Source organism: Narcine bancroftii, chromosome 14, assembly GCF_036971445.1.
Source record: "Narcine bancroftii isolate sNarBan1 chromosome 14, sNarBan1.hap1, whole genome shotgun sequence".
Classification (NCBI taxonomy): Eukaryota; Metazoa; Chordata; class Chondrichthyes; order Torpediniformes; family Narcinidae; genus Narcine; species Narcine bancroftii.
Genome location: NC_091482.1, coordinates 33,028,999 through 33,053,216, shown reverse-complemented (window position 1 = coordinate 33,053,216; position 24,218 = coordinate 33,028,999). Strand labels below are relative to the sequence as shown.

The 24,218-nt window shown below is 42.1% G+C and overlaps 1 protein-coding gene across 9 annotated transcripts in view; it reads right to left on the bottom strand.

Moving 5' to 3' along the window:
- The window catches only part of gtf2ird1 (GTF2I repeat domain containing 1), a 235,753-nt gene that overhangs the window by 63,280 nt on the left and 148,255 nt on the right, over positions 1-24,218 (bottom strand). For all 9 annotated transcript variants that reach the window (XM_069910946.1, XM_069910941.1, XM_069910950.1 and 6 more), the window contains 7 exons: positions 23,931-23,959; positions 20,224-20,304; positions 16,685-16,780; positions 15,931-15,984; positions 14,890-14,955; positions 6,477-6,660; positions 3,267-3,325 (listed from right to left, as the gene is read on the bottom strand). In XM_069910946.1, the coding sequence (XP_069767047.1) occupies positions 3,267-3,325; positions 6,477-6,660; positions 14,890-14,955; positions 15,931-15,984; positions 16,685-16,780; positions 20,224-20,304; positions 23,931-23,959 (569 nt within the window). The remainder of the gene's footprint in view (positions 1-3,266; positions 3,326-6,476; positions 6,661-14,889; positions 14,956-15,930; positions 15,985-16,684; positions 16,781-20,223; positions 20,305-23,930; positions 23,960-24,218) is intronic.

Below are 24,218 nucleotides of genomic sequence, written 5' to 3'. Positions count from 1 at the left end.
CCACCTCATCTGAGGAACATGGAGGTGAGGGTGTTATGGCCTGGCCATGTATGGCTGCCACAGGTATTGGGGCACTTCTCTTCATTGATGATGTAAGCAGCAGAAAAATGAATTCTGATATATATAGAAACAAACTATCTCCTCAAGTTCGAGCAAATGCCTCCAAACCCATTGGACAGTGTTTCATCCTACAGCAAGACCATTATCCCAAACATTGTGCTAAAGCAACAAAGGAGGTTTTTTAAAACTAAAAACTCTAAAATCCTCGAATGGCCAAGTCAATCACCAGATCCAAATCCAAATGAGCATCCCTTCCATATGCTGAAGAGAAAACTGGGGACAATTTGCTAAGACAAGCAGGAGCTGAAGATGGGTGCATTAGAGGCCTGGCAGAGCACCACCAGAGAAGATACTCAGCACCTGGTGATGTCAGTGAATCACAGACTTCAAGCAGTCATTTCAAACAAGATACATGCCACAAAGTACTAAACATGATTACTACACACCATTGTTTATCCCAAATAATATGGTGCCCTAAAATGAGGGGACTATGTATCAAAAGAGCTGTAATTTTTACACGGTCAAACCAAAATGCATGCAAATAACTTTGAATAAAATCTCGACTGGCAATTTAATCATATGTGAACTGTTTGATTAAAAATTGAAAACTATAGGAAAAATGTGTCCATGCCCCAAGCATGATAGAGGGCACTATATATCCTCAGTTACAGCTCTGAAAATTCTTTACTCAAATAGAATTTCCCACCAACAACGATCCCCACCTTTCTAAATGTGGATTTATTTTGCCCCTCAGAGGTTTATCACGTAACTTCCTTTCCACTGACAGAAGATTCAATGGCCACTAACCACAGCTTTTTCTTGCCCCTCTCCTCCTCACCCTGAATAAGAACCACATTTGCTGTCCTTGTCTTCTGGCAGCACGTCAGTTGCCAATGAGATGTAAAAGTCTCCATCAGGGAGGCCCAGCTATCCAGATCATTTTTTTATAAATGTAGACATACAACAAGGTAACAGGCCCTTCCAGTCCACAAGCCTGTGCACCACAAATACACCAATTAACCTCTAACCCCTGTGTTCTTTTGAAGGGTGGGAGGAAACTGGAGCCCCTGGGGAAAACCCATGCAAACACGGGAGAACGTACAAATTCCTTATAGACAGCGGCAGATCGAACCCGGGTCACTGGCGCTGTAACAGTGTGGCGCCAAATGCTACGGTAACCACGCTGCCCAACTTTGGGATGCATCTCATTTAACCGCACTTTTTTCCCTGAATCCAATATTCTGTCTTGAAACACCATTGCAGAATTTCACCCCCAGGTGAAAATATGATCTTTGGCAGGCATCACCAAACCAAAATGATGAAGTATGTGTGGGGGGAGGAGGTGGGGAGGCAGGGGCAGGATTCATGGATGGTGTGTGGTGTGGAGTTGAGCCAGATGAACCTCTGGGTAAAAATGATGGTTTGAGGTAAAATACTTTTGTGATAACCTCTGTGTTCAGAGGTTAAGTTTTCTCACCGGCCCATTTGCATGTCAGAAATATTGTAACCAAATGATCAGTTTATGCAAACTTACTGCTGGAATGCCTTTGACAGGCCATGCTTGATGGTGGATGTGGACTCGCTGGGTCGAAGGACCTGTTTCTATGTTGTTCTTCTCTCTGACTCTATGTGGACTCGCTGGGTCGAAGGACCTGTTTCTATGTTGTTCCTCTCCCTGCACATTTCTTGTAATTCAATGGTAATCAAAAACACCTTTGTGCAAAGTAGTGCGCGCTAAACAGAAGCTTAATCTAATCTTAACTGCTCTTTAACTATTACAATAAGTCATCTGATCTCACCCTAACATTGACATTCCCTTTGTTCTTCCTATCTCTCCTCCATCTCCCATAGATTATAGCACGTTACTGCACAGTATTGGCCCCTCGGCCCACAATGTAGCACCGACCCACGTAAACCTACTCCACATCAATCTAATCCTTCCCTACCTCTTTCCCATAACCCTCTATGTTTCTTACATCCATGAGCCTGTCGAAAAGTTTTTTGAAATGTCCCTATTGCACTGGCCTCTAAGCTGTTTTTACACTTTTTCTCTTTCCCTCTTTTAGTCTCTCTCCCTCCATTCTAAGGGTCCTGACTTTGAACCATTAACTGTTGTCTGAAGAGGGCATGCAAAATCATAGAGGACCCCTACCACCCCACAGACAGCATACTTCAGCTACTCCTGTCAGGAAAGAGATACAGGGGTATCAGAGCCAGTGCCACCAGGCTGAGGATCAGCTTCTTCCCACGGGTGGTGAGAATGCTGCTTGCACTAACCATCCAAGACTCTCATGCTCACTAAGCATCTATTTATTTATTTACTATTATTATTTATGTATATTTTCCCTGCGGTTGTACTGTATGTGCCGGTCTGTTTTGCACCGAGGACCAAAGATCCCTGTTCAACCTTGTGCAATCAGATGATTATAAACTTCATCTTGAACCTTGGTTGAGCGGAGGCCCAAAGTTCATTTGTACATTCTTGGAGCCTGGGGGTGATTTTCTGCTTGAAAAGGTGTTATATCAATACCAGCAGTAGTTGTTGAGGCCAATGGGCAATCAGCAGGGGAATGATATGGGAGTGGCCGTTCAGTTACTCCTGTCAGTTGGAGACATGCATGACACAGAAAGGGAGGAATTAAGCAAAGAAAAGCTGGAGGAACTTTCTTTCATGGAAAGAAATGGTCAGTCAATGATTTGGGTCAGGACCCTTCCTTAAATTTGAATTTAGATGTACAGCATGGTAACAAGGCATTTCATCCCAACTTACACTCACTTAACCTACACCCCCGGTACGCTTTGAATGGTGGGAGAAACCGGAGCCCCCCCCTCGGGAAAACACATACAAACACGGGGAGAATGTACAATCTCCTTACGGACAACGGGGAAATTCAAACTCCAACCCCAATTGCTGGCACTGTAAAGGTGCTGTGCTGACCGCTGCGTCAACCGCACCGCCCTTTCTCAATACTGAAAACCTCTACAAAGTTCAGTGTGAGATTCTGCGTGATCCTTTATAAAACCATGACCAGACTGGGACTGCACCCATTCTCGCTACCCAAATACACAGGAAATCTTGAGCAAACACAACAACCTTGCTGTCACTTTGACTGACCAGACTATCATGTTAGGGGTGGGTTAAGGGATGGGGTATGGGCTAGAATCAGATGAATTACATGATAGGCGCTTCATTGCAGCTTCCTTACCTCCTGAATTGGCTCTTTCCTTGCATGTGTCTTGCACATCTTCAAGCAGAAGTTGCGGCCTGCAAGTGTGATATCTACACGTTAATCTGGAACTTAACTTTCATCCAATAAAAGCAACTTAGTTCCATTTTTTGAATAACATTTATGAGAAAAAATGTGCACTAAATTTTAAATTTAGACATACAGCACAGTAACAGGCCATTTCGGCCCATGAAGTCTGTGCCACCCAATTTACACCCCATTAACCTACACCCCCAGTATGTTTTTAACGGTGGGAGGAAACTGGAGCCCCCAGAGAAAACCCACACAAACACGGGGAGAACCTTCAAACTCCTTACGGACAGCGCGGGATTTGAACCCCAGTCCCGATCACTGGTGCTGTAAAGGTGTTGCACTAACCACTACACCAACCAAGCCGCCCATCACTATACAGGCGTACTTGTTGGACTCAGGAATTCAGTTGGGTTTTGCCACATTCCCTTTTGTTCATAGATTAAAAAATCTCCAGCAACTTTTCCTATCAATCGTTGGTTTGCATGGAACATCCTGTGGGGCGAACCAGCAGAATTTAACTCAGACAAATGTGAGATGTTGCACTAGGATGGGCCAAACTAGGCAGGAATTACAAGCTGAATGGTAAGGACCTTGGGAGTCTTGTAGGACATAATTCTAGCACAGGAAGACAGGGTGGCAAGCTGGCCTTCATCAGATAGGGCTTTGAGTTACAGAGGCGGGGACATCAAATACATTTATACAAAACATTGGAGTGACCTCACGGAAAATTTTTTTGTTTGCAGTTTTCAGAAGGAGAGCACAAAGCTGGAAAGGGTGCCAGAAAGATTCAAAAGAAAGATGCTGGGACTGGTGGTCTTGAATTATAAGGAGTAGCTAGAGAGGCTGTGACTTTTCTCATTGGAATGTGGAAGGCTACGGGGGGGCCTTATGGAGGTTTATAAAATCATGAGGCTCAGCAGTCATAAACCTTCTCCCAGGGTAGGAGGGTATAGATTTAACGCTGGGGGGAAGGGGGAAAGGTCAAAATAGGACCTGAGGGGCCCCTTCTTTACACAGAGGGTGGTGGGTAGAAGGAACAAGCTGCCAGAGGAAGTGGTAAAAATGTCATGTTCAGAAGACATTTAGACAGGTACATGGAAAAGCTGACAGAGATATGGGGCAAAAATGGGCTAGCAGGGTCAGAATGGGCTGAAGGGCCTGTTTCTGTACTGGAAGACTCTATGGTTCTTGTGGGATGGTTTCTCAAGTGGACTGCCAAAGTTATTCAACCGAATGCCTCATCACCAGAGCACTCCACCACCAACCTCAAACAAACACCAGAAGCTTGCTTGGCCAGTGGTTTAAGGCTTCAACCACCGGATCCTTCCTGCCAAGTCAGAGTTTTAACTCCACTGCACGCTGCCCTCAAAGGCAGCTGTGGTGTAGGGGAGATGGTTGTCCACGTCCTCACACACTGTGCACTTGCCAAGAAGGTCAAGAAAAGGATACAGATGATCCTCCTCGAGTTTCACCACAACCAGTTGCAATAATACAGGGCCCTGTGCTCCAATGGGCTGTTCCCAGGGGGAAACCATGAGATCAACATCAAGTCCTCCATCTACTTGGAGGAACTGCTGTGGACAGGCACATCCCGAGGTGCAACAGTCCGTGGCGAGGGGCGCACTGAAGCTCAGTGCCCACTATGAAAAGATCAGAGACGTGGGTCCTGTGAACCCTGGACACTGAGGGGCAAGGCCCTGTGCAACATGACACATGGACTGTTTGAAAGCAAATATTGTATTGGATTGATGGTACAATAAAAGATGTGGACTGATTCTATTTACAATGTTATGATTAAAATCTATATTAAATTTTTAAAAATCACTAGCAGGAGAGAAAAGATGATCAAAATGGCCATCTTGGACCTATTGCTGACCTGGAGGTAGGTCTCAATGATGAGCAGAAACCAATTTAACATCTCTTTCCAGAAGCTCATCTACTCCTTTGAGAATCCAGCAGGAGGACACTGAGCAGCAACCCAGGTTCAACCATGACCCAGGGTAGGGTTTGTCCTTTAACCCCATGATTCCCTGTAATTCCGCCAGGTGCTTCCTGTTGCATGCCAAAGAGTGGGGACTGGCAGGTTACCCAGCAATTGTAAATCATCCTTACTGGAGGTACTAGCTAAAGAATCAAGGGCGGGGATGTGAGGGAGAATAGGCAGTGGTGAATTGGAGGGGGGGGGGGGGCGAGAGATGGGACTGATGGGATTGTTCTTCTGGGAGATAGCATGAACTCGATGGGCCCAATGGCCCCTTCTCTCAGATAAAAGTAGGTCACTGGATTGCAAGGCTCTTTTTGATTTAACACATGGTTTTCATGTTGATGACATCACTGCTTAAAAGGAATCCACCACAGACACATCCACCCTTCCCTTTCCCTTTTATCATTCTGGAGATATCCCCCTTCAACCTTGTCTATTCTTCATTTCTCCACTGACTATTCTTCCTCTTGGTATTGTCCCAAGCAACCCTGGGAGATGCTCTTTTACTCCTTCCCTTCCCACCATCCAGGCATCCCTTCCCAGGGCAGCAGCATCTATTCCTGTTATTGTTACGTCCTGACACACATTTTTCCTAAATGCACAAAATTTGTCAACTTTTTCCTTCCATAAAGACTCACACAGGAGTGCCACTGGAATAGCCAGGTCCTCCCAACAAGAGAAAGAAAAGCAAAAGAGAGTCCCTTCAGAGATGTCAAGTGCCTGTGGATTGGCCTGTGGTTCTCCTCCACCCTACAGGTATCCTCTGTCTACAAGTCTGTCACTTTAACTCCCTGTTGAGCTTCCAGTCTGACCTGTCTGTCCTCTGACCTGTTTGTTCTCAGTCTCCTATACTGAGAAATGGCACCATATATTCTGCTGGGCTACAATTTGATGAGAGTTTAACAACTCGGGTAATTTTTTTTCTCCCTACAAACACCATCCTATTTCAATTAGCTTTGTGTTTTATGTACCTAAACAACTTTTGTCCGTCCCCCATTCACAGACCAACTGCTCTGTGCTAGTTGTATTAGTGGGCGGAAACTTCCTGAGCGAGCGAGTCAGTCAGGAATCCAGACGTGGATTGGGGTCAAAACTCGTGTCCTGCTTGAGGGTCGTTAAGTGAAGTTCGATCAGTCACATTAGTTGCTTGTCTCACTTCCAAGATTCCTTACCTTTTGATGATAAACCGTATGTTCTCACCCACTTCTAAAATCTTCTGAAGTTTTGAAATTCCAAAGCAATTGGGTGTCTTGAGTGGGATGCCATCTGGCAGGCCATCCACAAACAAGTCTTCAGGATGGGACTGGAATTTCAAATACGGGACTTTCACCGGATCAGAGAATCCCATTGCTTCACCTGCAAGGAGTTTGAAGATCATCAATAAAGTGGAATTGTTCAAACCTTGGTGGGAATGCTTGTGTGCGTTGGAAGCTGCTTCACTGGGTTTAGGTGGAGCTCTGAGGGGGTCTTTGTGTGGAGTGAGCTGAGTACACAAACAGATCCTTATCCATCTGTCACTGGTTTTTGTGGATCACTTTGCCACCAGCTACCTAACAACAGGCTTGATTTTATTTGCATCTTGATTTCCAAGATGCAAATTTAGGTTGGAAAGACAAAGGTTTCACATCAGTTAACACCGTAAAGTGAGCCTCAGATTATGCTTGTAGAAAACGGCTCTATGTCTAAATTTAAAACCAAATCAAGTGCAGTAGGAAACGGGCAAAGCCTCACTACCAGATGAACTCAATGCCTTCTACATCTGATTTAACCCCCCCCCCCCCCCCCCCCCCGAACAAGGAAGAACCACAACTACATACGTCCACATCCCCTGATATCATCTATTGTCAATATCTGAGGATGTCGTGTGGGCTGCCTTCAGGAGAGTGAATCCAAGGAAAGCATCCAGTCCGACGGAGTACCCAGTGAAATATGGAAAACTGTTGATGACCAACTTGCCAGTGTATTCACAGATATCTTCAACATTTTGCTCCAGCAGGGCAGGTTACCCACCCTTTTCAAACAGGCCTCATCCGTACCAGAAGAGTGTGGTAACTTTACTCAATGACTACCGACCAGTAAATCAGAATTTATTGTCACGAACAAGTCACAAAATTCATCATTTTGCAGCAGGATCACAGTGCAAATATTCGTATAAATCGCCTTACAACAATAAATAGAAACATGCAAGCAAATTCAAAGTAAGGCAGGGTCTTCGGCACTCACATTTGGAGAATTATGCACAGTTTTGGTCACGCAGGTGTAAGAAAGATATAAATCTGGAATCGATGCAGAATAGATTCTGGGGGACATGAATTAAAAAGAAAGGCTGAGACTTTTTTCTTCTGAACAAAAGGGAGAATGAATTCAGGTTTATTAAGTCCCATCCATCCGTGGAAAGCGAAGATGAACATGGAGCCTTGTAGCTTTTCAGCTTTAGGCACCAGGTGGCGGGGCAAGGACTTGGAGGCAAGTGCTTACCCAGGACAAATCTGGGTCCCACGCCACTGGGCCTGGCGGAGTGCAAGGCACGGCAGTCAGTTTGATGTGGGATTGCCCCGCAGTGGTCTGTTTCAAGACCGTGCTTGCTGGCTGTTGCCCTTACAGATCCTTCGCCCACTGAGTTTGCTGTTGCAGACCGCTAGGGAAACTTTTCCCCGCGCTCTGTCACAGCTGCCACCCATGCTACCAGACTAACATGTGCTATTTGCCCATAGCTGGGGCCCTTTCCAGATACTGACGGCTGGGTGAGCCGAGCCTGGGGATTTGAAGTCGGAGTTGCCTTCGCCAAAACCTGGAAGGCAGCAGGTGGTTTGAATTCCGAGTTTACCGTCTCTTAGCCTTTGCTTAAAGAGGCTTTGCCCACAAGGCAGCGGGTGGGATCCAAGACTTTATTATATCATAGGGGGCATAAATAAGGTAAAAAGCCATAGCTTTTTATGCAGAGTAGGTGAATTTAAAACTAGAGGCCATAGATTTAAGGTGAGAGAAGAAAAATTTAAAAGGAACCTTTTCTCACACAGATGGTTATGGGTTACTTTGGACGAGCTGCCAGAGGAATGGGTAGAAGTGGGGAGAATTATAATGTTCAGAAGTCATTACTTTTTATTGATGAATGAGGGCCCACGCCAGTTCTGCATACATCTAGAATGAGATGGGAGTCAGATTTAGACACAACAACTGATGAACAACTCTGGGCAGATCTATGTCAGGGAAGTTTGTTGGCTACAATCAATTCCAGGTATAGACTGGTTCACTATAATTTTCTCCATCAGATGTACTTCAGTCCACAAAAATTACACCAATATAAACCCGAGTTATCAGAGACGTACTTCAGGTGTGGGATAGAGGTTGCTTCCTTCTTACAAAGGTGAGACCCTTCTGGTATAACCTGTGCAACCTCCTAACAAAGATTACAGGAGTAGATCTTTATGTCTTCTGGGAAACTTTACAAGTGTTGGTAGATCGCTAACTAATTTCCAAATTAAATTCACAGAAATTGCCTTATGCGTGGCCAGGAAATGTATAGCAGTAACATGGAAGTCTGACTCCCCTCTTCTCGTTGATAGGCGGTCTTCAGAAATGAACAATTGCATTCCTCTTGATAAGATCACATATAGTCTTAAGAAGGGATTATAACACCTTCCTAAAAGTCTGGCTGCCTTAATTAGAACATATAGACACCTCACTGGTGCCACCATAGGGTTACGATCGTGACTGACTAGCAGACCACATGGTGCTAACATGTCTCCATGTGTTTTACTGTGCGCACTGACGGTGGGATTTTTCTTTTTCTTCATTTTTTTTTCCTCTATTTAATTGGACTTACACAGAGAGGAGGGGTTGGAGGGGTGGGTTTTCTTGACGTTGTATTTTGTATGGTTGTTGATTGTTAAATATATTGAAGATAATTTTTTAAAAAGCCATTTAGACAGGTACACAGATAGGAAAGGTTTGGAGGGATATGGGCCAAACACAGGCAAATGGGACCAGATTGGCTGCAATGGACAAGTTGGGCCAAAGTGCCTGTTCTGTGCTGTAGAATTCTGATGATAACGTACTCCTAACAATGACCTGGAATTATAGGGAACCCTTGATGTCTCAGAATTCTCAAAAGGTTTATTATTAAACAAATATTTAATCACATTTGAGCCACAGGAAGTGACAAGAGACCAAGGAGGGAATTTGAAAATGAACAAAAGGAGTTAATCGAGGGTGAGGCAGTGTAAGTGAGTCGGCAGAGGTTTGAGAGACATTGAACAAATAAAGTCAGAGCAGCAGAACATTCATTGAACACAAGGGTAGGTGCTGGGGGAACAACAAAGGTAGTGCTATGGGTTATATTTTATATAATATATAAATATGTATTTAAAAGAGATAGATTGTGGGGGTTCAAAACATCTCATTTAAAATGCAAGGGCTTTGCTGAAGCCAGACATTTAGGCTTCGTAACTTTGGAGAGGCAAAGCAGGTGCAAATGGAAAAGTCCGGGCTCAAGTGCTAATAAAGATCTTTCAAGGATTGGATTAGGAGGTTTAGTTTGGTTTGGTTTTTACAAATACAGAGAGAGAGAGAGAGAGAGAGAGAGAGAGAGAGAGAGAGAGAGAGAGAGAGAGAGAGAGAGAGAGAGAGAGAGAGGTCAGTTCTGCAGTAGCTTTTGAGGCTGCAACATGGCAAGCTGGCGAGCTTGTTGAGAAACCCGTTTTGAAGACAGGTTGTGAGTTCTGAGTTCAGCCTGTTCAAAACCCTTGTAGTCCTTACAAGAGGAAATGGCTGGCTAGAGTGTTTCTCCTGAAATAAGGGAAACAAGAGGATCTCTATAGTGAGTAGGAAGAAGAGGTTATCATTTGGAAAACCCATGATGGGGCAAGTTTCTTCAGCAAGACACTGAAGTGACTGATTGGAGGAAATCAGTTTGTGTGTGTCCAATGAGCAGCAAATCTCTCTCTGAAACCAACAAGAACCTTCCTGAGCGGTAACCATTTACCTTTAAACACCAGAGCCTGCTGAAAATTCATAACTGTTAAATTCTGTGCATAGTATAAGAATTGCCCAATACCGGTGAACTCGGAGAAGTGAGGTGAATGATTGGACTTTAAGCAAAGACTTGACAGCAAAGAACTTTCCTGAACATAGCCACATTACATACAAGTGCACTTCGAATTAGAAGGGGGTTAAGTTAATAGTAATAACTTAAAGTTTGATACTGTTTTTATGTTTTAAGAAAATTAAAAACTACCTTTGTTTAAGTAACCATTTGTCTTGGTGAATTTCTATTGCTGTTGGTGTAGAGTCTAGACGTGCAATCTCTACCTCTCTGGCCAGACTTTTAAATACCCATTTTTTAACCCTTTGTTTCCAAGTTTAAATTTTTTAAATTTTAGTTTAAAGTATTAAGGAATTATTACGGCCACTAATGGTAAAAAGACTAAATCTCAAGTTCAAAAGAAAACACATTTTCGAAGTGCTGAAGATTTGAGGCTAGACGACTTGAAGCAGCCCCAGGCTCAATTTCTTCACTGCCTAAATACCAAGGATTGCCAGTGGAGGCTGAAAAGGCAGCATTACAATCTGAAGAAGTTGTTTTTCTTCGCGAATGGATGAGAAGACAACAAGATGCGGGGGGAGACCAGCGGCGACTCCCTGAAGAAGTCGGGATGCTGTCGCTGGGAGTCCAGACCCACAGTAAATCTTTTAAAATGCCTTTTGTTGAATTGCAGCAGGAGCTGCAGTTACCTTGTTCTGCCACTATGTCAGAGAGAACTTTACTGAATCACAATTGAAGGTAGTTTTTCAGGCTGTTATAAAACCTGTAATGGATTTGTTGACATCTCAAATGAATGAAATGGTTCAAATGAATGCTGGTATGAAGTCACGTGTGGATGCATCTTATGAAGAATTTAAAAAATTTCAGACTGCTTTTTTGGACTGTAAACAACAAGTGACTTCTAACACAGAAAAAGTATTGAAGGTGGAAAAATCAGTCATAGAATTAGGAGAACATGAGAAGGAGCTAGAAAGAAAAATAGATTATTTGGAAAATCAAAGCAGAAGGAATAATGTGAAAATTGTTGGTTTGCCAGAAGGTATAGAAGGACAAGATCCTTTTTGTTTTTTTAAAGACTGGATTCCGCAAGAATTTTTCTCTGGGGGATTGGCACTGGAAAGAGCCCATAGAGCTTTAAGAAGAACACCCTCAGCTGGTCAATCACCGAGACCAGTAATAATTCGATGTTTGAGTTATTTGGATAAAGAAGCAATACTTCGACTTGGAGTACAAAATGCGAGACAATGACAAACCCCATTATTGATTCACAATAGAAGAGTCTTTTTTTATCCTGATCTGAGTCAAGAGGTCATTCAATGTCAACGTCGATTCAATCCAATTAAATCGTGGCGTAAAGGTTATAAGTCTACTTTTCGTTACCCTGCAGTGTTGAAGGTGTTTTATGGAGACTATCAATTTTGGTTTTTTGAAACTGATCGTGAAGCAATGATTTTTGCTGATTCATTGCCAGATATAAGAGGACAAAGACATAGTCCACCATTATCTCCTAAAGAAAAATCTGGTTGCTCTGGAAATGGAAGAAAGGGCAGAAATGGGAAAAACTGGAATGGAACGAGTCTACCTCCTTCTGAAATTGGATCTTCGAAATTGGAATCTTCTGGATGAAAAGAAGAATTTTCTTATTTTATTTTTTCTTTTGTTATTATGATATTTTGATGTTACTGACTGTTTGGCTGGGGAGAGAGAGATCTGCACTAAGTTCTTTACTAGTCATCAGCCACTGGAGGGTGACCCACACCCAATTTTTATTTAGGGGATTACTACCTTTTGGTAGTTTTTTTTTGGGGCGGGAATTTTCTTTTTTTTTCTTTATTATTTTTTTATTTTTATATTTTTTTTTAGTTTTTAGTTTGTGGGTTTTTTTATTGAGTGCCTATATACATTGATTTGAGTTTCTATGTAAAGATATTATTGGTATTTAGTAATAATAGTAGATATGTCAAAGTTGAGGTTTGCTACTTTTAATGTTCGAGGATTAAATAGTACGATTAAACGTAAGCGAGTCTTGGCATATATTAAGAAAATGAAAATTGATATTGCCTTTTTACAAGAAACACATTTGAATGTGAAGGAAAGCGTGAAATTAAAAAGGAACTGGGTTGGGCATGTATATTTTTCTTCATTTAATTCTAAAGCTATAGGTGTAGCAATTTTGATACATAAAAATTTATCTTTTGAATTACAATCAATGGAGGAAAAGGCAGGATGTATTCTTAAATTGAATTGTAAGAATTTTAGTGAATTTTGGACTTTACTTAATATTTATGCTCCAAATGCAGATGAAGTATTTATTTTGGATGTATTTTTATGTTTGGGTCAAGCTAATGATAGTATTTTAGTTGGTGGTGATTTTAATTGTGTTTTGGAACCTTTATTAGATAAATCTCAGAAGAAAGTTAAAAAATCCAAGATGGAAATCCAGGTCCAAGAGTTGGTGAAAGATCTTAATTTAGTAGATATTTGGAGACGTCTTAATCCGACAGAGAAAGATTTTTCCTTTTATTCATCTAGACATGAATCGTTTTCAAGGATTGACTTCTTTTTAGTATCGGCACATTTACAAGGGAAAATACAACAAGCGGAATATAAAAGTAGGGTGATTTCAGATCATTCTCTGTTATATTTTACATATGAAACTTCTGAGAAAATTCAAATAGCTTATCGTTGGAGATTTAATACAATGTTGTTAAAAATATGGAATTTATTGATTTTTTGAAAAGAACAAATTGATTTTTTTGGAAAGAAAATTCTAATTCTGTCAAAAGTAAGTTTGTATTATGGGATGCTATGAAAGCCTATTTGAGAGGACAAATAATTAGTTATACTTCTAAAATAAAAAAGAATCGATTAAATCAGAGTCTTGAATTAGAGAAACAGATCGATGAGTTAGAAAAAGAATTTCAGAAAGATGCTACAGAAGATCAGAAAATAGAATTATCTAGGCTGAAATTGAAATATAATACTTTGCAATCTTATCAATTTGAATGTGTGATTAATAGGACTAAACAACGGTATTACGAATGGGGAGAGAAAGCACATAAGGTATTGGCATGGCAATTAAAGAAAGAACCGATATCAAGGACTATTAATGCTGTTAGATCGAATTCTCTTATTACTTATAAATCTTGTGAGATTAATGATGAATTTTATTCATTTTATAAAAAGTTATATACATCTGAAGGAAAACAGGAAACTGGATCGATTGATCTTTTTTTATCACAGTTGAATTTACCGATATTAGAGGATGCAGATAGATAGGAGTTAGAAGAACTATTTACTGATTTGGAAATTAAAATGGTTATGCTGCAAATGCCGAATGGTAAATCGCCTGGTGATGATGGATTTTCGGTTGAATTTTATAAAATTTTTAATGATGATTTATCTACAGTGTTTGGGGATGTATTATGTCAAGTTGGAGAACATTATGAATTGCCTGAGTCTTGTTCTAGTTCTTTAATTACAGTAATTCCTAAAAAAAAGATAGAGATCCTTTGAAAGTATCTTCATATAGACCAATTTCGTTGTTAAATGTAGATTATAAAATAATAGCTAAAATATTAGTGAATAGGTTGGCTAAATTTTTACCAAAGTTTATTCATATTGATCAAACAGGTTTTATAAAGAATAGATATGCTTCAGATAACATTTTGCGCGTGATTAGTTTGATTAATAGATTTCAACAATCTTTAGATCATCCGATGGTGATATCCTTAGATGCAGAAAAAGCATTTGATAGAGTTGATTGGAATTTTTTGTTTAAAGTTTTGGAGAAATTTAAGTTTGGTCCTTCTTTTATTGGTTGGATTAGGGCTCTATATAGTAAACTGGTAGCTAAAGTATTGATAAATGGTTTGATTTTGGAATCTTTTAAGTTAACTCGATCAACTCGTCAAGGTTGTCCTTTATCACCAGCTTTGTTTGCGTTAGTGATAAGACAAAATAAACAGATACAAGGTATGAAAGTTTTAGATGAGGAGTATAAAATTAATTTATTTGCTGATGACGTATTGGTGTATTTAACAAATCCAGCTCAGTCACTTTTGCATTTGAAGGAATGTTTAAAACAATATGGATGTCTTTCTGGATATAGAGTTAACTGGGAAAAAAGTGAAATATTACCGGTAAGTGAAGGAGATTATTCAGTTTATAAGAATATTATTAATTTGAAGTGGACTGACCGAATTAAATATCTGGGTATAATTTTGAATGTTGATTATCAATCTTTATATAAATTAAATTATGCTCCGTTAATGAAAAAAATCAAAACTATTTTTATGTTTTAATAAAATTAAAAACAACCTTTGTTTAAGTAACCATTTGTCTTGGTGAATTTCTATTGCTGTTGGGCCCATAACAGTAGACTGATATAATCGTGTAGAGGTAACATGAACGTGGGTTCCAGTCATAGATGATCTGAGGCAGAGTTAGATAAAGGCCAGGAAGTGAATGAATGGACAAAAATCTCCAATGCATGTGTGAGGGTGATGAATATTCCACCTTATTAACAATGATTAACTCACCATACTTTCTGTTGAAAAGGTTCTCCACCTGTTTCCTCAGTTGTACAGTCTTTTGATTCCATTTTTCTAGGAACAAAGCATATGAGAAATAGAGTCACATTGCATCTGATGAGCAATTCAACATAGAAAGGTCTCTGTTGATGTTACAAGTCCTTTATTTTGGGAGGAGAGTAAGTGACTTCAATATTTTGGTGTTAGTCATGGAATACCATAGACGGTTAGCTTGCTCCTCTTACTCTATCACTAAATGGTGACTTCTACTCTCCCAATACTTACCAATCATCATTTATCTCTCGGCTAAGGACTCAACCCAAAGTGGGTACCCCCTTATCTCAGTCAAAGGCCTGTGGGTTCTAAAACACAAAACAGAGGGGTGCAATACTGATGGAAGGCTGCACTCCCTGCATTGCCCATATAAATGAAAGGGAATCCCTTCAGCCCTCCTTGATCAACAACAAGGAATTCACAAAATCATCTTCCTGTTAATTGTGCAAGTATTTCTCCCTCAAGCAAAATCAATAAAATCAATGGCCATTTTGAAGACAGGTTGTGAGTTCTGAGTTCAGCCTGTTCAAAACCCTCATTCTGTGTCTGAACCATGCGATTGAAAGCTTGCAAATCACTGACTTTAAATACTGAGGTTATAAAAGGCACAATATTAAAAAAAATGTTTCAATATGTCTTTCACCTGATTTCCACTGATAGACCATTCCCTCATTAGACCCTTTTACTGAGATCATTCATACGTTTGATTTGTTCCTTCCCCAGTCCCCTTTAGTGATTCATCCCAATGCCTATTAGTGGATGTCTCCCCACAATTTTGGGTCAACAGGGTCCCCTGCAAAAATCTGATCCATGGCATTTTTACTTTTTCCATATGCCTATTGGACTCTACTCCCCAATGCCCTCTGATGTATCCTTTCTGTCAAATGAGTCATCCAATACTCTTCATGTCCTTTCTGCTCTGCTGTTCCCACAGAATTGGGGGTTACTCCAGGTACTTTCTGCAGTGTTTGTATCATTGACAATAAAACCACTGACCTTCCACCACCACATGTTGGTCCTTGTGGTTGGAAACATCATCCTGTGCAGCGTCTAAGGGCCAGGGAAGGGAACACACCAGGTTACTTAGTTTGTAACACCTTGCAGCATACTTTCAGTTAATTTTAAAGCAAAGAGTAAACATACACAATGACTAGTTCTTTTGGAGCACTTGTACACGAGCACATACTTGTACAAGTGCACAGGACTTGTACATAACATGTGGTAGCACTGGGGAAACATTTGTGAGGAACTCACCTCTACTCATTAAGACTTCCTCTTTGATTTCATGCTTCTGTGAGAAAGCACAACTGCCTGATATGTCCAATGGAACTACCCAGTGGTGAAATGTTCCAATATGCTGGTTTCCCCCACTAAATAGTACCTGGCAGAGTGGTGATTCATTATAGTTCCCTTTATCCTCTGGTCTGAACCCACAGAGTCACAGATACCCAACTGCACTTTGGCTGTATTGGGGCTGGGTCCTGTGCACCACGGTGAGTGCGGGCCACTGCTGGGGAGTGGCAGCACCTGCTCCACGTGCTGACAGACAGACTCCATAGTCACTCTCGTTACTCTAGGGAGGTTGGTAGTGTGTTCCCTCGCTTTGGACAGAGGCTCTCCCCCTCTGGAGACGTGGTAACAAGCTCAAAGCTGGCCACCAGACATGAGGAAGCAGCGAAGCTGGATCGGAGCTGTGAATCATAAACTGTGAAGAATTCCACCGTGTGATTAAGTTACAAAGGTCAAGTACCAGAGGGGGATTCCAGCAAGCTCATCACGTCAGGCTCATCACAGCTTGACCTTTCAGACAGGTTTTCACTGAGATCTTCCAAGGATGTGTTTGGATCTGTCAGAAGGAGAAAGACAATTACATACTTAGAGGGAAAAGCCCTCACCAAACAGCGATCTAAATTTTTGTATAATCCTTCTCTTTTGGTCTGATGTACACACAAGTAACCAAGCCCTGGCAATGTTCAATCCTGGAAGTTCAGTTAGTGCAGTCCAAAGTCCAAGATACTGAACATTTGCCCACTGGGCTGCTCCCACTAGCCCTGATTAACAAGGCACTGGAGAGCACTCTGTCACCTTCTCACACTTTCCCAAAGGATGGACAAGGAAGCCCCATGGTTCCGCAAGGCTGGACCCAATCCAGGGTTTGCTGCAAAATGCTGAGTTACCTGCTCGAGCATTGCTGGAATAAACATGAGGGTTTGTCTGTAATATTAGCAGCCATTATGCTGCTGCTCTGTGCTAATCTTGTAATCTTGTAAAGAACTTGCCTGTGGGCAAGTCTCTGGTCTACTACAGATGCCTCTGGTTATTCCCTGAAGAAGGGCTCAGGCCCGAAGTGTTGACAATATATCTTTGCTTATTATAGATGCTAGAAAAACTGGCTGAGTCCCTCCAGCATTTTGGTGGTTTTTACCACAATCACACTGTCTGCAGAGTTTTGTTTTTCACTCTCTCCCACAGATGGAGAACCACAATTCATAAGATATTTGTAGAATCTAACGCCACAGTTGTTATTGACTTGGAAACTGGAAGCCTCAAGATATGTGTGAGCCCCATTCACACAATTTGGGACATTCAAACCAATTAAAAGACATAAAGATACAGAGATATTGATTACGTCCATGAATCTTGGGGATGGTTTCATAATGTTTTTTGGGAAGTAAATGTTCTGCCTTTACTATTCTGGTTATATGTAACCCCAGCGCACAATAGGAAGCAGGAGGATCTCAGTAGGTCATCCATGGGTAGAAATGGGCAGGATACAGTGCCCCACCACTAAACACTGACTGCCCATTTCTACCCATGATGCTGTCTGACCTGCTGAGTCTCTCCAACTTACCACTGTTTGTTGAGGATCTGCATTATTTGTGCAACTGCAGACCTACAATGACGGTCGACAGTAAAATTCTTTCTGAAACACCCGGCAAAGACAAATGTGGATGTGCATTAAATGCCAGCGTTGCCACAGGTGCCCAGAGCCACCCACATCTCACGGATGAACACTTGGCCTGTCATACTCGTGCTGACTCAAGATCGTGCTTTCCACCCACAACTTCTCCGCTGCCTTTTCAAGTGCTTCTATCAACTGGTCAAGATTCTTCTACATAATCGATTCTGATTGGCTACTCCATGAACTAAGAGGAAAAATAAATCTTGTTAGTTTTAACTGGATAATCTGGCTGACTGGTGGAAAATGGTGATGGCTGACCTTCCTCATGCCTCTTTCAGTACCAACAGGGTTCCGCTGGAAAGTTTCTCGTCTTTGTACTTAAACCTTCAGTTAACTGAGCACCAAAGCCTAGGCTACCACCACTGCTGATGGAGTTCCGCAGAGATGGGTTTCATGAGAACATAGTTAAGAAAGCGGGGGGCCGGGAGGAAGGGGTGGGGGGGGGGGAATAATCCTGAGTGTCCTGCTCATAACTAAACCCCAATCACACCACAAGAACAGGTTATCTGGCCATAATTTCTGTTTGTAGGGCCTTGCGTGTAAATTGTTAGTCAGGTTTTCTATGTTACACTGCAGAAGCATTTCATTGGCTCCCAAATAGTCACATAGAAAATAAATCCTTGAGACATGAAGCAAAGATCAAAGAGGCCATGGAATCAGCTTGAAGGATAATTTGCAGTTCACAAGCAAATAGCAGATGGATAAAACTTACCATCTAAATGAACTGCTGGACAAACTCAGCAACTCACACAGCATATATAGGAAGTTTTGGGCCTCAGTCTTTCATCAAGACAAAGGAATTGTTTAGAGTTGGGAGCTAGCAGCTTTGATAAGGATGAAGGAGCACGGTACCCCCCCCCCCCATAAAGAACTGATGGTGGAGATGATCATCCACCCACGGCCACTCAGAGTGAAGCTAAACAGCAAGAAGCACCGATCTTGGTACTGCAGTCACAGGTGTCAACCTGGCCCAACTCCAGGAAGTCTGCGCAGTCCACACTGACTCTACTCGAAGATTCAAACACAGCAACTAAGTTGGGAACTTGGGAGTGGAACAGTTAAGGAGATTTGTAATATTGGTAGGAATGTACATAATACGTGAACATAACCGGAATAAAATGTAGTTGCTTGAGGGATCAACCACTTTATAAATCACAGTCAGACTTGGAGAAGGGATAGGAGGGTTGCTAATATTCTCTTCCCATCAAGGAAAGGCGATGACTAACATTACACAAGCACAGATCATTCCATTGCCTGTCATTCATGTTTCATCCTATCTAAATGTATCACATAATTACAGAGAACATACAGCACAGGAAAAGGATGGACCAGTCCTCATTTGCGTTCATTTCCCACTTGTGGATCTATGCCTTCCTCTTTCTTTAGCCAAACCACCCCTTTCCCTATCTCTCATGTGACTTCTAACCTACCCTGCATATAAAGCCATAAAGCAGAGGCACAGAATTAGGCTGCTCGGTCCATCAAGTCTGCCCTGCCATTCCGTCATGGCTGGTTTCCTATCATTTCCTTCTCCTCAGGACCCTGTCTAATCAAGAACCTATCTACCTCGGTCATAAGTAGACCCAACAAACTGGCCTATACAGCCATCTGCTGCAACAAATTCCACATGCAACATAAATTCACCCACCTCCACATTCACACCACTTTCGATAAACAAGGCTTATTTTGCTTTTTCCTTCTTAAATAAGGATTATTTTGCTTTTCCTTCTTAATTTCTTAGAGGATGTCTGATAATGTGCATCTTGAAGTGAACACTTTCCTGCAAATTCCTCTGTACCTACTCCGTCAAAGCCTTTAATGCAGAGGTTCACAACCTTTTTTCCTACTTGCATACCACTTTAAGAAATCCCTTACTAATCACAGAGCACCTATGCCATAGATCTCCAAGAGCTCACTTGCGTTCAAGAGAAATGATGCCAACAGTTTGGAGTGCTTTCCACGTCGTCATTATTTTCAAGATTTGGGCCCCGTATTCTACCTGCAGCCACCTTTAATTCTGCGCTTCTCCACATCTGGGTGATACATGTCTGGGAGTGCCGGCCTTGCCCACTTACAAGCACCTGCGGTCTTTTGCAGACCGATGATTTTGAAAGGAGGAAAGAGGGAGAAAAGGGAGAACGAGACAAGAGACCATAAGAGTGTTGAATGTGCTGGGAACGGAAACTGTCATGTTTGATGGAGCGCCTTTCGGATTCCCTCATTTCAATGAAAAATTATTCTGGTGCAAGTGTAAAATGCAAGTTTTTTTGTAATTTCACCATCTACAGTCCACAATTTGTGTCTAAAGAGCCCAGATTCATGTTTACCTTGGACAGTAATTTGAATGATTTCTGCATCCTCCGGCTCAGTTTTCACTTTTTTCAGAATTGACAGATCCAGTGAAGGGCCTGCAAAAGGAGAAAGGGAAGAAGTCAAGTTTATTGATATCTGATTGTACAAGGACAACCCGACGAAACAGCGCTCTCCGGTCCTCGGTGCAAAAACACACAGATACACAACCAGACAAACAGACAAATAATACATGCACAGTTTTCATTTCTACAAATAAATAAACAAACAAACAGTGTTTCTTAAATATAAGAGTCTCAGATGGACAGTGTGAGCAGTTCCTTTGGTCATTCAGCGTTTTCACTGCCCGTGGGAATAAGCTGTTCCTCAGCCTGGTGGTGCTGGCTCTGATCCTCCTGTATCTCTTCCCCGATGGGAGCAGCTGAAAGATGCTGTGATCAGGGTGGAAAGTGCCCTCAGTGATTTTGCGTGCCCTCTCCGGTCAACGATCCCGGTAGATCACGTCGATGGGGGGCAGGGAGACTCCAGTGATCCTCCCTGCCCCTCGTATGGTCCTGTGGATTGACCTCTGATCCATTTCTCTGCAGTACTTCATTTCTGGAGTACCACTGTGATGTAACCAGCCTGGATGCTCTTGATAGAGCTCCAAAAGAAGGTTGACATAATGGTGGCCGATAGCCTTGCCCACTAGTTTTCTCAGTAAGTGCAGTCGCCGTTGCGCCTTCCTGACAAGTGAGGAGATGTTGCGTGTCCACAATAGGTCACTAGTTGGTGCTCTCCACTCTCTCACTACACAGCTGTTGTTGCTGGTCCTTCTAAAGTCCATGATCATCTCTTTTGTCTTCTCAAGGTGTTACTCTCGCACCACATTGCATCTCATGGAGGTGAGTCAGCGCTCTCTCTACTGGGTCTTTGAGGCACGGAAACACAAACCGTGAGCAAACTTTAGGATAAAGAGCCAATCCTCTTACCTTGCAAAGAGAGATGAAAGATTGAGGTAAGAGGAAACGTCCTACGTGACTGCTTTGCCCGTTCTCGATGATTCAGCCACCAACCTCAACAAGTAGAACTATCGTTGTCACCGACTTCATCAGCAAGTGAGTGGAGACCAATCAGCTCCTACAGACTTTCATATTTCATTCAGATTAAACCGCATGTTCCCCAAATGGAACCCAGCCCTACACAAGAAATCCAGGTGTGACTTCGGAAAGGCCAACAGAGATACCAAGAGGCAGAACTGAATCAAACTCCAGTCCCAAATGATCCTGATGGATACCAAGTGCGTACGTCAGGGTGTACATTGAACTATAAAGTGAATCTGTGCAGAACAGCAAACAGTGGCACATCTCTGCTTGATGAGGTCAAAGTAGGAGGTCACTTCGAGTCAGAGGCCACTGGGCCAGCCGCACAGTCCAACCTCCAGCATCCTGGCTTCTGACATTAAGCCCGTGCAAAGTGACTGGATGCCATGCTTTACCATGAGCTGCTTCATGGAAACAGCTCCCTCTCACTGAGTGACCTCGGCTGCAATAAGCCGAAAGGTAGAGAAGAACAACTCGAGGATTCAGTCGACTGCTTCTCACAATTTTCATTGCTGCCTGCAGTCAAAATGGATATTTAGAGGATCCTGGAAGTTAAACTTTGAACCCCATTTCACTCAGTCATAAGCCCCTTTCACACTTGCCAGTGATCCCAGGAATTAACCGCCAATCAGCCTTTAAAGGGCCAAGTGTGAAAGCAAAATCAGCGCAATCCCGGCATGAGATGACATCGTCGGGGATAGACGGCCTCGACCCCTAGTACAATCCCCGGTGTCTGCAGACACCAGTGTTCCAATCAGGCAAGTGTGAAATGGATAATTGCATTGTGGGATTGAAATCATTTTTTGTGTGAGTGCAGGAACATGAAGGAAGAAAAGATTAAAATAAAGGTATAAACTTTGCCATGGGAAAGTCGCAGTGGGGGGGAGGGAGAGAGAGAGAACGAGAGAGAGAGAGAGAGAGAGAGAGAGAGAGAGAGAGAGAGAGAGAGAGAGAGGAAATAAATAGCAATAGTGGACAATTTTTATAGAGCATGGGAAAATTGGTAGCGCTATAGCGCACAATTTATAAAGACCGTGGGAAAAAAGCAACGGTGGACCTGTCTTCCCAGAAAGCTGTGCGGCAGAGAAACCCCTCTATGAATGCTCCATGTATGCAGCTGGGCATACAGCCCTTTCTCTGCTGTATGGAATTCTGGGAGGGCAGGTCCACCATAACTTTTCCCCACGGTATTTATAAATTGTACGCGATAATACTACCAACTTTCCCACGCTATTTAAATTGTATGTGTCAGTGCTACCAACTTTCCCACGCTGTATAAATTACATGCTATAGTGCTACCAACTTTCCCATCCCATTTGAAAATTGTCCGCTATTACTATTTATTGCTAGCACTTTTCCACGATCCCTTATAAAGATTTATATAGGTCGGCCCAACAACAATAGGGGCTGAAGGACTCATACTGTGCTGTACATAAAGCTTAATGATGTTAATTTTGTTCAAGAGGAGATTTACTCGGATGATTCCTGGAATGCAAGGGCTAGCGTATGAGGACCGTTTGGCAGCTCTTGGGTTATATTTATTGGAGTATAGGAGAATGAGGGAGGGATGTCATATTGAAAGGTTTTGACAGAGTGAATGTGGATGTTTCCTTTGATGGGAGAATCAAGGACAAGGGTCATAGTCTTAAAATTAGAAGTTGTCCAATTAAAACAGAGAGGAGGAAGAACTTATTTAGTCGGAGGATCGTGGATCTGTGGCACTCACTGCCACACAGCAGTGGAGGACAGATTACGGGGAGAATTTAAACAGGAAATGGATAGGTATCTCATTAATAAGGGTATCAAAAAATATGAGGAAAAGGCTGGAAGTTGGAAGTAGGTGTCAGCATAGTTCAGCTTAGTGTAGAGTCAAGGAACAGACTCGATGGGCCTAGTGGTCTGCTTCTGCTCCTTTATCTTGTGATAATACATTGATCAGGATATAGGGCAGGTCAACTATCGCCCGATGATGTCACTGGTAGAAGATAGAACAGTCATAACCCCAGGGTTGGCTCCTTGCAGGTGTGAAAGCGTTCAATGCTCCAACGGTCAAGTGTGAAAGCCAAACCCCCATTCCTATCCCAGGATACTGAACGGCCAATTTAATGGGATGCAAATATGAAAGGGTACAACACAGACACTGGCCCTTTTGGGCCAATGTGTCTGGTAGAAAAATTCCCACTGATGTTTACTGTATCCAATTCCCACTTCATTATTCACAAAAGGGATAATGCACCTGAAAGTAAAATTTATGAGTAGCCCATTTGCAGGACAACTCCACTGAAATCGCGGCAACATTAATCATTAAAACAGTTTAAAGCAAAGGAACTTGTCAGTTTAAATATATATAAATAGATGTGACCGTCAGTGTTATGAAATTGGGTAGGGCGACAGACCACTTTCAGCAGGATTCCCCCTGGCAATGAACAGCATACGGAAAAGTCTGTGGAGAGACTGGGTGGACTTGTTTGTAGGAAGTAAGCCTAATCTCCTCTTAAAGCTAGAAGTGGTTTCTAAACCTCAGGCCTCTCAATGTACATTTATAAAGAACAAAGTACTGTGAAATTCAGCAGCTCCAGGCTGATGGGTTGGTCATGCACTTTGCAAAGGAGCTGTAATTCCAAAATCAAACAGTGCCTCACCTGTTTCACTTGCTTTCATCTTCATTGACCTGACAGGAGAAGGACACATTTGAAAATTTAGTACTTTACAGTGCAGGGATGAACAAAGATTTTAAAGACTAAATAAACAGTGGAAAGTCTTTATATTTGCATTTAATATTGACAGACATCTGTTCAATTCATCAATGGAGTACAGCTGTGAAAAGCTGATCATTTTGTTACACATTATTAACCATTGTCTCATATTAACAGGGTGATGACTCAACTGACAGGTGTTACTGCTTGGGACGCTCAACACTTCCTTCTATT